Source organism: Somniosus microcephalus, chromosome 3 (assembly GCF_052327205.1).
Source record: "Somniosus microcephalus isolate GS21.2 chromosome 3, FLI_Smic_1.0, whole genome shotgun sequence".
Classification (NCBI taxonomy): domain Eukaryota; kingdom Metazoa; phylum Chordata; class Chondrichthyes; order Squaliformes; family Somniosidae; genus Somniosus; species Somniosus microcephalus.
In genome coordinates, this window is record NC_140989.1 from 120,328,242 (window position 1) to 120,343,199 (window position 14,958).

General features: G+C 52.4%; 1 protein-coding gene across 1 annotated transcript in view; it reads right to left on the reverse strand.

The window, feature by feature from the left end:
* The window catches only part of sytl3 (synaptotagmin-like 3), a 189,476-nt gene that overhangs the window by 112,933 nt on the left and 61,585 nt on the right, over positions 1-14,958 (reverse strand). The window contains exon 3 of the mRNA XM_085981537.1: positions 3,942-4,157. Within this exon, the coding sequence (XP_085837663.1) occupies positions 3,942-4,157 (216 nt within the window). The remainder of the gene's footprint in view (positions 1-3,941; positions 4,158-14,958) is intronic.

Genomic DNA, 14,958 nt, shown 5'->3' on the forward strand with positions numbered 1-14,958 from the left:
GCCCTCAGAGGCTCGACGGGAAAGGACCCTGTGGTATGGTCACAGGACATGCATCGTGCTTTCGAGGAGGCGAAAGCCGCACTCGCCAATGTGACCATGTTAGCACACCCCCTGCCGGGAGCCACCATCGCTCTCACGACGGACGCGTCAGACTACGCGGTGGGGGCCGTCCAGGAGCAGTGGGTCGATGGCGCGTGGCAACCCCTGGCCTTTTTTAGCCGCCAGCTACAACGGCATGAACGCCGGTACAGTACCTTCAACCGAGAGCTGATGGCTTTGTTTTTGGCCATCCACCATTTCCGTTTCCTCCTCGAAGGACGACGCTTCATCGCGTTTGTCGACCACAAGCCATTGCTGTTTGCAATGGCCAAGTCTGCGGAACCATGGTCGGCTCGGCAGCAACGGCAGCTGACGTACATATCGGAGTTCACCACCGACATCCGACATGTGGCCGGTAAGGACACGTCGTCGCCGATTGCCTATCCCGCGCCGCCGTCCAGGCCGTCTAATTGGGCATTGACTACGCACAGATGGCGGTTGACCAAGCAGACGACCCGGAGACCCAGGGTTTTCGTTCGGTTCCAAACAGCCTCCAGCCGAGGGATGTGCCTTTCCATTCCGCAGGTACCACTCTGCTCTGCGACGTTTCGCTGGGTGCACCCCGTCCGATCGTCCCGTCTAAATGGCGTCGTACGATTTTCGATGCCTTACACGGCCTATCGCACCCTGGGGTGCGGGCATCGCAAAAACTGCTGGTCTCCAAATTCGTATGGAGGGGAATACGCAAGGACGTCAGGGACTGGGCGAACACTTGTGTTGTTTGCCAACGGTCCAAGGTGCAGCGCCATGTCAGAGCCCCGCTCGCCACCTTCGAGGTCCCGGAACGGCGATTTGATCATATTCACATCGACTTAGTGGGACCACTCCCACCTTCCCGGGGCTTTACGTACCTTTTGACGATGGTGGATCGCACCACGAGGTGGCCGGAGGCAGTTCCCCTGACGTCCACCACATCTGCAGACGTTGCTTGAGCTTTCGTTTCGTCCTGGGTAGCCCGTTTTGGTGTCCCTGCGGACATTTCGTCGGATCGGGGGCCGCAATTTTCGTCCAAACTGTGGAACGAGGTGATTTCCGTGTTGGGCGTTAAACTCCACCGCACTACGGCCTATCACCCACAGGCGAACGGCTTGTGCGAGCGGTTCCACCGCTCCTTGAAGGCGTCGCTCAGGGCCAGCCTGCTGGATGCATCCTGGGTCGACAAACTACCGTGGGTGATGTTAGGATTCCGCACGGTGCCGAAGGAAGATCTCCAGTCGGCGGCGGCGGAGATGGTTTACGGGCAACCGCTTCGAGTCCCAGGTGAATTCCTGCCGTTACCTACGTGACCATGGTCCGCGGCCACACAAAAAGAGACCCTCCGGGATGCGGCCCGCTGTTTCCGCCCAGTTCCGACCTCATGGCACGGTTTGCTTCCGTCCAACGTCCCGGGGGAGTTGTCAAAAGCCAAGTTCGTGTTTGTGCGCCAGGACGGCCATCGTACCCCGCTCGCACCGCCGTATGCCGGACCCTTCAAGGTTTTGCAGGCAGGGGACAAGAGTTTCGTGATTGACGTCGGGGGCAAACCGGATCACATCTCTGTCGATCGCCTCAAGCCTGCGCACCTGGACCTCGAACGACCGATCGAGCTGGCGCAGCCTCCGCGCCGCGGCCGGCCGCCGGCCGCTACCACACCTGACACCGCCGTACCGCCTACAAGTTCGCCGCCTGCTCAGCGTTTTCCCCTCCGGGAATTTCGGAGTCGGTCCAACAGACTTGTCCAACCTCCTCAGCGATTGACTCTTTTCGTTAAAGACAATTCTGGGGGGGCGTATGTGGCAAAACCACTAAGTGACTTACATAATTGTCGGTAACCAATGTTATTACCTCTAGCATTAATTGTCTGTAACCAATGTTATTACCTCTAGCATTAATTGTCTGTAACCAATGTTATTACCTTTCAAGTTGGCTCTGGTTAAACAGAGCTAGATCGACAACATCGCGATCTGACACGATGACGTCATCACGTGGGTCACGTGACGTCCCCTTCGGCGGGAAACGTGATGACGTCATGACGTCAGAGGTAGAGGGCGGGACCAGCCAGTCCTCGTGTGGATTGAAAGAGAAAAGACCTGTTTTGAGCTTCTCCTGTAGTTTCTTGTTTTGTAAAGTTCTTAGACAATAAATTCAGTTTGTTAACTTCCAGTAAGTTATAGATTCTTTGTTAGGAGTGCAGAGACTCCTACACCATCTGTTTAGAGAAAGGGGCTGGGCTGGAGCCCAATGGATGGGCCGACAACTTCTTAAATGGATTTCAATGCAGCCACGATTGATGGTATGATAATCTCCTCTCTTTGGTGCCTGTAACAGTTCTGCAGGTTGAGGCAACAACAACAACTTGCATTTGCATAGCGCCTTTAATGTAGTAAAACGTCCCAATGCACTTCACAGGAGCGATTAGCAAACAAAATTTGACACCGAGCCATGAAAAGAGATATTAGGATAGGTGACCAAAAGCTTGGTCAAAGAGGTAGGTTTTAAGGAGCATCTTAAAAGAGAAGGAAAAGGTCGAGAGATAGAAAGGTGGGGCGGTTTAGGGAGGGAATTCCAGATCTTAGGGCCCAGGCACTGGTGCCGATGGAGGGGCGAAGGAAGTCAGGGATGCTCAAGAGGGCAAAATTGGAGGAATGCAGAGTTCTCGGAGGGTCGTGGTGCTGGAGGAGGTTACAGAGATGGGGGGTGGTGAGGCCATGGAGGGATTTGAAAACAAGGATGAGAATTTTAAAATCGAGGCATTGCTGGACCAGGAGCCAATGTAGGTCAGCGAACACAGGGGTGATGGGTGAATGGGACTTGATGCAAGTTAGGATATGGGCAGCAGAGTTTTGGATGTGCTCAAGCAAAGGAAGATACAGGGCCATCAGGAGAGGGCACAGCAGTGGGATTAGCTTTCGATTGCTGCAGCCTGCACAGACACGATGGGCCAAATGGCCTCCTTCTGTGCCTCCTCCTTTGCAGTCCTATCTGAAATGCCATTGGGCAGCCTCAATGTGACACAGGTTATACAACGCAACGCTGCTGACCTTGCGATCACTTATCAGCAATCTCGCTCAGAGAGGCAAAAGCATTCAGACTGGGACAGCGGGGGTGCTTTCCTGAGATTAAGGTGGAGGCGGAAATTCAGCACACTCTGGATGTGAAGCAGTGTAATGGAGATCAGCCCTTGGACTTTATAAAGTGTCTATGAATAAAAGAATTGAGACCGGACTCAAAAGTAGATGGTAGGAAATGTGTAAGAGGATAATTACTCCTACATTACAAAAGTAACTACACTTCAGAAGAACTTCATTGGCTGTGAAATATTTTGGGATGTCTTGAGATTGTGAGAGGTGCTATGCAAATGTAAGCCCTTTCCCTTTCTTTAGTTCTGTGACAATTTGAAGCAGAAGAAACTTTTGGTTCCTCACTGAGGAACGAGAAGCATTCACACCTGCATTTACCAACTGCCCCTCCCCTAATAATTGCAGAGTGGTGTTGCTCAGAGACACAGGAAGTGAAAGGGGTGGGGAAGGAAAAGGAAACAGTGCTCGCAAAGGCAGGGCTCCCCGATGTCATTCTCACACTCTGAGGAACTGACCCACATGGCAGAGTTCTTACTGCAGGTCACTTGCCAAGCCCCCACCCCCCCCCTCTGGTTGGAGGCATTACTGGAGGTTTGATCACGTAATGTTCTGACCATGTGATGCCTGCTCACGTGACATCTAATCATGTGGCATCTGATCATATGACCTCTACAGTTCAGTAAACACACCCTATCAGCTTCAACTTTGCCTCGCATGGAGACTGATCCAGGAGTTCTCAACACCAGGTGTAAAAGTACAAAATGTAGGTTTAAAAGTTCTTACCCATGAGCGTGACACACTGTGCATCTCCGCACTCTATTGATATTGTACACACGGCATTCGCTGCACACTTTGTGATTGCAGATACTGCACACCACACCGACGTTAAACACCAGTCCCAGTGGGGCCTGGCATCGAGCGCAGGACCGGTTGCTGTATTCCCGGCTGTAACTTTTTGCCCCCTTCCGCCGAATTTCCTGATATTCGGATTTCAACTTCCTGCACAAAAAGTAAGTAGCATTTTCAGTGACATAAACTGATCACAGACACAAAGATAAGGTAGAGTCTAACAGGGTGGAGTGGCCTGCTCAGTTGCTTCAGAAGGTGCAAGCTTACTATAAATGGAATAGGTAAAGGGAAGCCAGAATATTACTTTACAATTAGTATGAACACAATTCACAACAGATAGAATCATAGAATGGTTGCAGCACGGAAGAAGGCCATTCTGCCTGTCGAGCCTGTGCCAGCTCTCTGCAAGAGCACCTCAGCTAGTCCCACTCCCCCGCCCTTTCCCCATAGTCCTGCAAATTTCTTTCCTTCAGATACTTATCCAACTCTCTTTTGAAAGTGATTATTGAGTCTACCTCCACCACCCTTTCAGGCAGTGCATTCCAGATCCTAACCACTCGCTGAGTAAAAAAGTTTTTTCTTATGTCGCCTTTGGTTCTTTTGCCAATCACCTTAAATCTGTGTCCTCTGGTTCTCAACCCTTCTGCCAATGGGAACAGTTTCTCTCTATCTACTCTGTCTAGACCCCTCATGATTTTGATAACCTCTATCAAATCCCCTCTCAATCTTCTCTGCTCTAAGGAGAACAACCCCAGCTTCTCCAGTCTATCCATGTAACTGAAGTCCCTCATCCCTGGAATCATTCTCGTAAATCTTTTCTGCACCCTCTCTAAGGCCTTCACATCCTTCCTAAAGTGAGGTGCCCAGAATTGGACACAATACTCCAGTTGAGGCCGAACCAGTGTATTATATAGGTTCATTATAACTTCCTTGCTTTTGTACTCTATGGCTGCGATCTTACCTGAGGAGGCGCGGTGGGGGCGGGACTGCTGGTTTCCGGGTTCTAGTCCCGCCCCCAGCGACGTCTGATGACCAGACACTATTTTCCCTTGATTGGCCTTGTTAAGCTCGCCCTGCGGGCTTGCCGGCCAATTAAGGGAAAGACGGTGTCAGGTGACATCAGTGCATGATGCATCATCTGCCGGTTTTCTTAAAGGGACAGATCCCATAATGTTTTGACAGATGAATTGTTAGTCACTGTCCAAAGGTAAGCCCTTGCACCCAGGCTCACCAATGACTCTCTCCTTAGGAGAAAACAGATGGCAGCTGCATGTGAGATTGCAAAAGCCATCTGTCAATTCTCCCGATCAGATGAGGCTTCACAGAAACATCAAATCTTGTCACCTGCAGATATATATAAACAGAATAAAAATATTTCTCACTACATTCTCTCACTTGTCATACTTACCTGTACACCATTGCACCCATCACACTACCTCTGCAGCTGTCATTTGTACACTTACACTGCAGCTCGCTTCGACCCTGGCCGCATCAGCAGGCGGAAAATGCTGAAAAGCCTTTTAACAGGCAGTTAATTGGCTCTAATCCCTTTCCCGCTGCTAGGAGATGGGTCCCTGCACGAGTCAGGGAGCCGCCTCCCGCTCCCAATTTTTCCCATTTTCCTAGCAGTCCCGCCTCCAAACCCGCCTCCTCAGGGCTGGTAAAATCCAGCCCTATACCTCTATTCATGAAGTCCAGGATCCCGTAAGCTTTTTTAACTGCTTTCTCAGCCTGCCCTGCCACCTTCAATGATTTGTGCACATATACCGCCAGGTCTCTCTGTTTATGTACCCCCTTTAGGATTGTACCATTTAGTTTATATCTCTCCTCATTCTTTCTACCAAAATGCATCACTTCACACTTTTCTGCATTAAATTTCACCTGCCATGTGTCTGCCCATTCCACCAGCCTGTCTATGTCCTCTTGAAGTCTATCACTCTCCTCCTCACTGTTCACTATACTTCTAAGTTTTGTGTCATTTGCAAATTTTGAAATTGTGCCCTGTACACCAACATCCAAGTCATTAATATATATCAAGAAAAGCCGTGGTCTTAGTACCAACCCCTGGGGAACGCCACTGTTTACCTTCCTCCAGTCTGAAAAACAACCGATCACCACTAGTCTCTGTTTCCTGTCACTTAGCCAATTTTGTATCCATGCTGCTACTGTTCCTTTTATTCCATGGGCTTCAACTTTGCTGGCAAGCTTATTATGTGGCACTTTGTTGAACGCCTTTTAGAAATCGATGTATACCACATCAACAACATTGCCCTCTCTGTTACCTCATCAAAAAACTCGATCAAGTTGGTTAAACACAATTTGCCATTAAGAAATCCATGCTGGCTTTCCTTAATTAATCCACACTTGTCCAAGTGACTGTTAATTTTGTCCCTGATTATTCTTTCTAAAAGCTTCCCCACTACCGAGGTTAAACTGACCGGCCTGTAGTTTCTGGGCTTATCTTTACATTTATTTTGAACAAGGGTGTAACATTTGCAATTCTCCAGTCCTCTGGCACCACCCCCATTTCTAAGGAGGATTGGAAGATTATGGCCAGTACCTCCTTACCCAGATCTTAGAAAATAATTTCTTACTGGAAGAATGGTAAGCTACAGGTGAGGTACGTGAGTCAAAAATATTAGGATGCAGTGGATGCAAGGCAAGGTTGATTGAACCTTCCACACCAGTGCTTCCGACATGTCTTCCTTTTTCCGCAACCGAGGATTCCCCTCTACCGTAGTCGACACGGCCCTCGACCGTGTCCGTTCTATCTCCCGCACTTCTGCGCTCACCCCTGCCCCTCCCTCCCGGAACCACGATAGGGTTCCCCTTGTCCTCACCTTTCACCCCACCAGCCTCCACATGCAACGGATCATCCTCCGCCATTTCCGCTACCTCCAAAGTGATCCCACCACCAAACACATCTTCCCCTCCCCTCCCCTTTCAGCATTCTGTAGGGACCGCTCCCTCTGAGACACCCTAGTCCACTCCCCTATCACCCCAAACAGCCCTTCCCCTTCACCTGGCACCTTCCCGTGCAAGTGCAGGAGATGTAACACCTGCCCCTATACCTCCCCACTTCCCGCTGTCCAGGGCCCCAAACACCCCTTCCAGGTGAAACAGCGATTTACTTGTACTTCTTGCAATCTAGTATACTGTATTCGCTGCTCACGATGCGGTCTCCTCTACATTGGGGAGACCAAACGCAGATTGGGTGACCGCTTTGCGGAACACCTCCATTCAGTCCGTAAGGGTGACCCCGAGCTTCCGGTCGCCTGTCATTTTAATTCACCGCTCCATTCCCACTCGGACCTCACCATCCTTGGCCTCTTGTATTGTTCCACGGAAGCTCAACGTAAACTCGAGGAACAGCAACTCATCTTCCGACTAGGCACTTTGCAGCCTTCCGGACTCAATATCGAGTTCAACAATTTCAGATCATAACCTCGGCCCCTATTAATTTTTTACTTATAATTTTTTCCGCCCCTTTGTTTTGGGTCCTCCTTTTGCCCCCCACCCACCCGCCCCCCGCCCCCCCCCCGCCACCCCACCGCCCCCCCCCCTCCTTTCCTTTTGTTTCTCTCTCTCACCTGGCAGCTGTCTCTTAACTGCCAGTACACTTCACACCTAATCTCAGCTGCCTTTTGTCTCCACGGGCATATTACCATCTCGTCTGGCTTCGAATACCTTTTACTGTCTCTTTTGTTCGATCGCAGCCTTACCTTCGATCTATTTTATTTTCTTTCTAGTTTTGAAGAAGGGTTTTGACCCGAAACGTCAACTCAAATTTCTCTCCACGGATGTTGCCCGACCCGTTGAGTTTTTCCAGCATTTTCTGTTGTTATTTAGGGTTGATTGAATGTTGGTCTGGGTGAGTTGGATGCTGGGCTTGGTGAGTTGGATGTGGGGATGGGTGAGTTGGATGCTGGGCTGGGTGAGTTGGAAGCTGGGCTGGGTGAGTTGGATATGGGGCTGGGTGAGCTGGAGGTGGGGCTGGGTGAGTTGGATGTGGGTCTGGGTGAGTTGGATGTGGGGCTGGGTGAGTTGGATGCTGGGCTGGGTGAGTTGGATGCTGGGCTGGGTGAGTTGGATGCTGGGCTGGGTGAGTTGGATGTGGGGCTGGGTGAGTTGGATGTGGGGCTGGGTGAGTTGGATGCTGGGCTGGGTGAGTTGGATGTGGGGCTGGGTGAGTTGGATGTGGGGCTGGGTGAGTTGGATGCTGGGCTGGGTGAGTTGGATGTGGGGCCGGGTGAGTTGGATGTGGGGTTGGGTGAGTTGGATGCTGGGCTGGGTGAGTTGGATGCTGGGCTGGGTGAGTTGGATGTGGGGCCGGGTGAGTTGGATGTGGGGCCGGGTGAGTTGGATGTGGGGCCGGGTGAGTTGGATGTGGGGCTGGGTGAGTTGGATGTGGGGCTGGGTGAGTTGGATGCTGGGCTGGGTGAGTTGGATGTGGGGCTGGGTGAGTTGGATGCTGGGCTGGGTGAGTTGGATGTGGGGCTGGGTGAGTTGGATGCTGGGCTGGGTGAGTTGGATGTGGGGCAGGGTGAGTTGGATGTGGGGCCGGGTGAGTTGGATGTGGGGCCGGGTGAGTTGGATGTGGGGCCGGGTGAGTTGGATGTGGGGCTGGGTGAGTTGGATGTGGGGCCGGGTGAATTGGATGCTGGGCTGGGTGTGTTGGATGTGGGGCCGGGTGAGTTGGATGTGGGGCCGGGTGAGTTGGATGTGGGGCCGGGTGAGTTGGATGTGGGGCTGGGTGAGTTGGATGTGGGGCCGGGTGAGTTGGATGTGGGGCCGGGTGGGTTGGATGTGGGGCTGGGTGAGTTGGATGCTGGGCTGGGTGAGTTGGATGTGGGGCCGGGTGAGTTGGATGTGGGGCCGGGTGGGTTGGATGTGGGGCCGGGTGGGTTGGATGTGGGGCTGGGTGAGTTGGATGCTCGGCTGGGTGAGTTGGATGCGGGGCCGGGTGAGTTGGATGTGGGGCTGGGTGAGTTGGATGTGGGGCTGGGTGAGTTGGATGTGGGGCTGGGTGAGTTGGATGTGGGGCTGGGTGAGTTGGATGTGGGGCTGGGTGAGTTGGATGTGGGGCCGGGTGAGTTGGATGTGGGGCTGGGTGAGTTGGATGTGGGGCTGGGTGAGTTGGATGTGGGGCCGGGTGAGTTGGATGTGGGGCTGGGTGAGTTGGATGCGGGGCCGGGTGAGTTGGATGTGGGGCTGGGTGAGTTGGATGTGGGGCTGGGTGAGTTGGATGTGGGGCCGGGTGAGTTGGATGTGGGGCTGGGTGAGTTGGATGTGGGGCTGGGTGAGTTGGATGTGGGGCCGGGTGAGTTGGATGTGGGGCCGGGTGAGTTGGATGTGGGGCCGGGTGAGTTGGATGTGGGGCCGGGTGAGTTGGATGTGGGGCCGGGTGAGTTGGATGTGGGGCCGGGTGAGTTGGATGTGGGGCCGGGTGAGTTGGATGTGGGGCCGGGTGAGTTGGATGTGGGGCCGGGTGAGTTGGATGTGGGGCCGGGTGAGTTGGATGTGGGGCCTGGTGAGTTGGATGCGGGGCTGGGTGAGTTGGATGTGGGGCCGGGTGAGTTGGATGCTGGGCTGGGTGAGTTGGATGTGGGACCGGGTGAGTTGGATGTGGGGCTGGGTGAGTTGGATGTGGGGCTGGGTGAGTTGGATGTGGGGCCGGGTGAGTTGGATGCTGGGCTGGGTGGGTTGGATGTGGGGCCGGGTGAGTTGGATGTGGGGCTGGGTGAGTTGGATGCTGGGCTGGGTGAGTTGGATGTGGGGCTGGGTGAGTTGGATGCTGGGCTGGGTGAGTTGGATGTGGGGCCGGGTGAGTTGGATGTGGGGCTGGGTGAGTTGGATGTGGGGCTGGGTGAGTTGGATGTGGGGCCGGGTGAGTTGGATGTGGGGCTGGGTGAGTTGGATGTGGGGCTGGGTGAGTTGGATGTGGGGCCGGGTGAGTTGGATGTGGGACCGGGTGAGTTGGATGTGGGGCTGGGTGAGTTGGATGTGGGGCCGGGTGAGTTGGATGTGGGGCCGGGTGAGTTGGATGTGGGGCTGGGTGAGTTGGATGCTGGGCTGGGTGAGTTGGATGTGGGGCCGGGTGAGTTGGATGCTGGGCTGGGTGAGTTGGATGCTGGGCTGGGTGAGTTGGATGTGGGGCTGGGTGAGTTGGATGTGGGGCCGGGTGAATTGGATGCTGGGCTGGGTGAGTTGGATGTGGGGCCGGGTGAGTTGGATGTGGGGCTGGGTGAGTTGGATGCTGGGCTGGGTGAGTTGGATGTGGGGCCGGGTGAGTTGGATGTGGGGCCGGGTGAGTTGGATGTGGGGCCGGGTGAGTTGGATGTGGGGCCGGGTGGGTTGGATGTGGGGCTGGGTGAGTTGGATGCTGGGCTGGGTGAGTTGGATGTGGGGCCGGGTGAGTTGGATGTGGGGCCGGGTGGGTTGGATGTGGGGCTGGGTGAGTTGGATGCTGGGCTGGGTGTGTTGGATGTGGGGCCGGGTGAGTTGGATGTGGGGCCGGGTGAGTTGGATGTGGGGCCGGGTGAGTTGGATGCTGGGCTGGGTGTGTTGGATGTGGGGCTGGGTGAGTTGGATGCTGGGCTGGGTGAGTTGGATGTGGGGCTGGGTGAGTTGGATGTGGGGCTGGGTGAGTTGGATGTGGGGCCGGGTGAGTTGGATGTGGGGCTGGGTGAGTTGGATGCTGGGCAGGGTGAGTTGGATGTGGGGCCGGGTGAGTTGGATGTGGTGCTGGGTGAGTTGGATGTGGGGCTGGGTGAGTTGGATGTGGGGCCGGGTGAGTTGGATGTGAGGCAGGGTGAGTTGGATGTGGGCCTGGTGAGTTGGATGCTGGGCTGGGTGAGTTGGATGTGGGGCTGGGTGAGTTGGATGTGGGGCTGGGTGAGTTGGATGTGGGGCTGGTTGAGTTGGATGTGGGGCCGGGTGAGTTGGATGTGGGGCTGGGTGAGTTGGATGTGGGGCCGGGTGAGTTGGATGTGGGGCTGGGTGTGGTGTATGTAACCTGTTCCACCTTAAGAGAACTTAAGCCTGTTCCACCTTAAGAGATGTACTACTTTCTCTGGCTGCTGTATACGTAATACCGGTGGTGACCTCAGCGGTATATAAGCACTGTGTAGTAATATTGTATTCAGAATAGTCCCGACCTCCAACCAGTAAAGACCTGTTGAATTTACTCTTGTAGTCTGTGTAGTAATTATCACTATAACACACAGACTTAACAGTGGCGACGAGTCCGATTCTTACCCTGCGGCAGTTATTTCCACGGCGGCTTCGTCCACAGACAGGACGTCGAATAGAGGTTTCCACCCTCATCACCCTACTGGAAGACACGTCGAGCGGCAGGCATCGAGGAACCGGAGTGCAGAAGACATCCTGACCTCGAAGCCTCCATCAGCGACTGTCAGCTTTCTTCTTTCTACCTCGGTGGTGGGTAAGCCGGGCAGCGACGCGACAGAAAGTCAACCGCATTGGCTGTACAGACGGGGCTGGGAAGACGGAGGAATAAGGGCGGTGAGATCGATCGCGACCGGAGATAAGGGCCGGGCCGCTTTCGAGCGAGAGGCGCAACGCGGGGACATCGATCGCGACCAGAGATAAGGGCCGCATTCGGGCTAAAAGGTGCAGCGTCTGGGGAAACTGAAGGCGCGAGAGCCGCGGTGAAGCGGAGACAGCGTCAGGGGACGGTTGAAGACCGCCAAGCGTGGGAAAACCGCCATTTTGTGGGCGGAGGACGACGACAAGAGCGGGAAGCCGCCATCTTGGATAACATAAAAATACAATAAATTGCAACGATGCCTAAACATGGGAACATTAATACCTTTGATAGTGACATCGAAGATTGGGCCATGTATGTAGAACGCATACAAAATTATTGTAAGGCAAATAAAATTCCTGATGCAGATAAAGCACTAACATTATTAAATTTAATGGGTACGAAGACATACGGGCAATTGAAACATCTGTTATCACCAGATGAACCGGCGGATAAGACGTTCGATGAGATTGTTACTGTCCTGAAAAATCATCTAAACCCCACGCCGCTGATGCTAGCGGAACGATTTAAATTTTACGACAGAAGGCAGCTGCAGAATGAAAGCAATGCTGAATATTTGATGGAATTACGTAAGCTAGCAAAATAGTGTCAGTTTGGAACGGGACTGACAGAGGCACTACGAGATAAATTTGTGTGTGGTTTATTTAAACAGGATACACAAAAGCGACTGCTCGAGGAGAATGAGCTGACGCTTGAGAAGGTGGTCACTATGGCAGCAGCACACAAAGCCGCAGCGAGAGGCACGGCAGTAATGCAGCTACGGTCACCGGAACTCGGTACAAACAAATTGGGTTTGAGTTCTGTCAAATGTTATCGTTGTGGAAAGACAACACACGATCAGAACCAGTGTTGGTTTAAAAACCAAGAATGCAGAACGTGTGGCAGGCTTGGCCACATAGCTAAAGTATGCCGGTCAGGAAAGAAGACCAGCAACAAAAAGTCACCGCAAGGAAAATATGCAAAGGTACACAAGGTGACAAAGAACAGTTTGACCGAACAGAAGTCAGATTCAGACGCTAGCAGTAATGAACTGGATAGCTTAAGAGTACACAACGTTGGTAAGGATGCAGATCTCCAGACAATTTGGGTCACTCTTCAGATAGCAGGAGTCCAAGTAAAAATGGAATTGGACACTGGATCGGCATTGACGGTCATGAATAAGAAAGATTACAGAAGGTTATTCCAACATATTCCCCTACAGGATACGGAGATTATATTGAAAACATACACGGGGCAAAGAGTGTACCCCATCGGAAAAATAGAGGTAGAAGTGGTCCACAAGGGCGAAGAAAGCCAAGTAATGTGCTACCTGAAGGAGGTCCACCACTACTAGGACGGGAGTGGATTAGGAAAATGAATATGGACTGGCACTCCTTGAAGGCACTAACGGTAGATTCCGGGGAAACAGATGTCAAACCTAAACGATTGTCCAGAATATTGGATGATGCTAAAGAGGTGTTCCAGCAGGGACTGGGAACACTGAGAGGAATTACGGCAAACATCAAGATTGATGAACATGCACAACCAAAATTTTTTAAAGCCAGACCGGTACCCTATGCAATACGACCTACTGTTGAAGCGGAACTGGAAGCACTAGAACGTTCAGGTGTACTGTCTAAGGTAGATTGGAGTGAGTGGGCTACGCCCATTGTTCCCGTTATGAAACGTCCTGCGAGCAACAAGCCAGGAGATCCAGGGAAGGTTCGCATCTGTGGAGATTTCAAAATCACCGTTAATCCGGTGCTTCACACGGTGCAGTATCCGCTTCCACGGATTGAGGATATTTTCGCTTCATTGTCTGGCGGGAAACACTTCACCAAGATAGATCTGGCGCAGGCGTACTTGCAGATGGAGGTTGAGGAAGAGTCACGCCACTACCTCACGATCAACACGCATCGAGGGTTGTACCGGTACAATAGGCTGGTTTTTGGAGTGGCATCGGCTCCAGCAATTTGGCAGAGGGCCATGGAGCAGGTATTACAGGGAATTCCAGGCACACAATGTTACCTGGACGATATTCTGATCACAGGTGATGGTGATGAACAACATCTCGCAAACTTGGAACTGGTGCTGAACAGACTGAAAGAGTATGGACTTAGAGTAAATCGGCAGAAATGTGAGTTCTTCCAGAAGCGGATCTCGTACTGTGGCCATGTCATTGACCGGGAGGGGCTTCATAAGTCTCCTGACAAGATTGAGGCAGTTGTAAAGGCTCCCGCACCGGAGAATGTCTCTCAGTTGAGGTCGTTTCTAGGATTAATTAACTATTACCATAAATTTCTGCCAAATCTATCCACGGTACTGCACCCGTTAAACGCTCTTTTACAGAAAGGGGTACCATGGGAATGGGGCGAAAACTGTAAGAAGGCATTTCGCAAAAGCAAAGAATTGATCACCTCAGAGGAAGTGTTGGCTCACTTCAACCCGACACTGCCTATTCGGTTGGCTTGTGATGCTTCTCCATATGGTATTGGGGCAGTACTCTCACACAAGTTGCCAAATGGCACGGAAAGGCCAGTCGCATTTGCATCCAGATCATTGACCTCCGCTGAGCGCAACTATGCGCAGATCGATAGGGAGGCTCTTAGCCTTGTATGGGGAGTGAAGAAGTTTAATCATTACCTGCAGGGCCAAAAATTCACACTTCTGACAGACCATCAACCGTTGGTATCCATTTTTAACCCTAAGAAGGGTGTTTCGGTGATGACAGCGCAGCGTCTCCAGAGATGGTCTCTTTTCCTAGGGGCACATCAATATCAAATAGAATTCAAAGGTACGAAACAGCATGGCAATGCTGATGGGCTGTCGCGCCTGCCACTACCTGAAGAAGAAGACACGACGAAAGTTGGCCCTGTTGAGTTATTTCATTCAACCATCATCGAGTGTTTACCAGTCACCAATGCAAGTATTGAAAGAGAAACCAGGAATGACCCGACACTGTCCAGAGTCTACAAGGTGACAGTGAAAGGATGGCCAACACGGGGTGATCCTCTGTTACCGGCATTTTCGGCAAGGCGAGACCAGCTGTCCGTCTGCCATGGTACCTTGATGTACGGGACAAGAGTGATTATTCCTCCCAAGTTAAGGGAAAGAGTTTTAAACGAACTGCATGAAGGTCATCTGGGGGGAGTTAAAATGAAAAGTCTTGCTAGGGCTTATGTATGGTGGCCGGGTATTGACCAATAGATTGAGGAGTTAACGAAAAGCTGCGCTGGGTGCCAAAAAGTGCAAAATGCACCTCCGATAGCACCGCTACACCCATGGGAATGGCCTTCAGCCCCATGGCAACGCATACACATTGACTTTGCTGGTCCATTCATGGACTCCATGTTCCTAATCGCGGTGGACGCACATTCCAAATGGCCAGAAGTCATCAAGATGAAT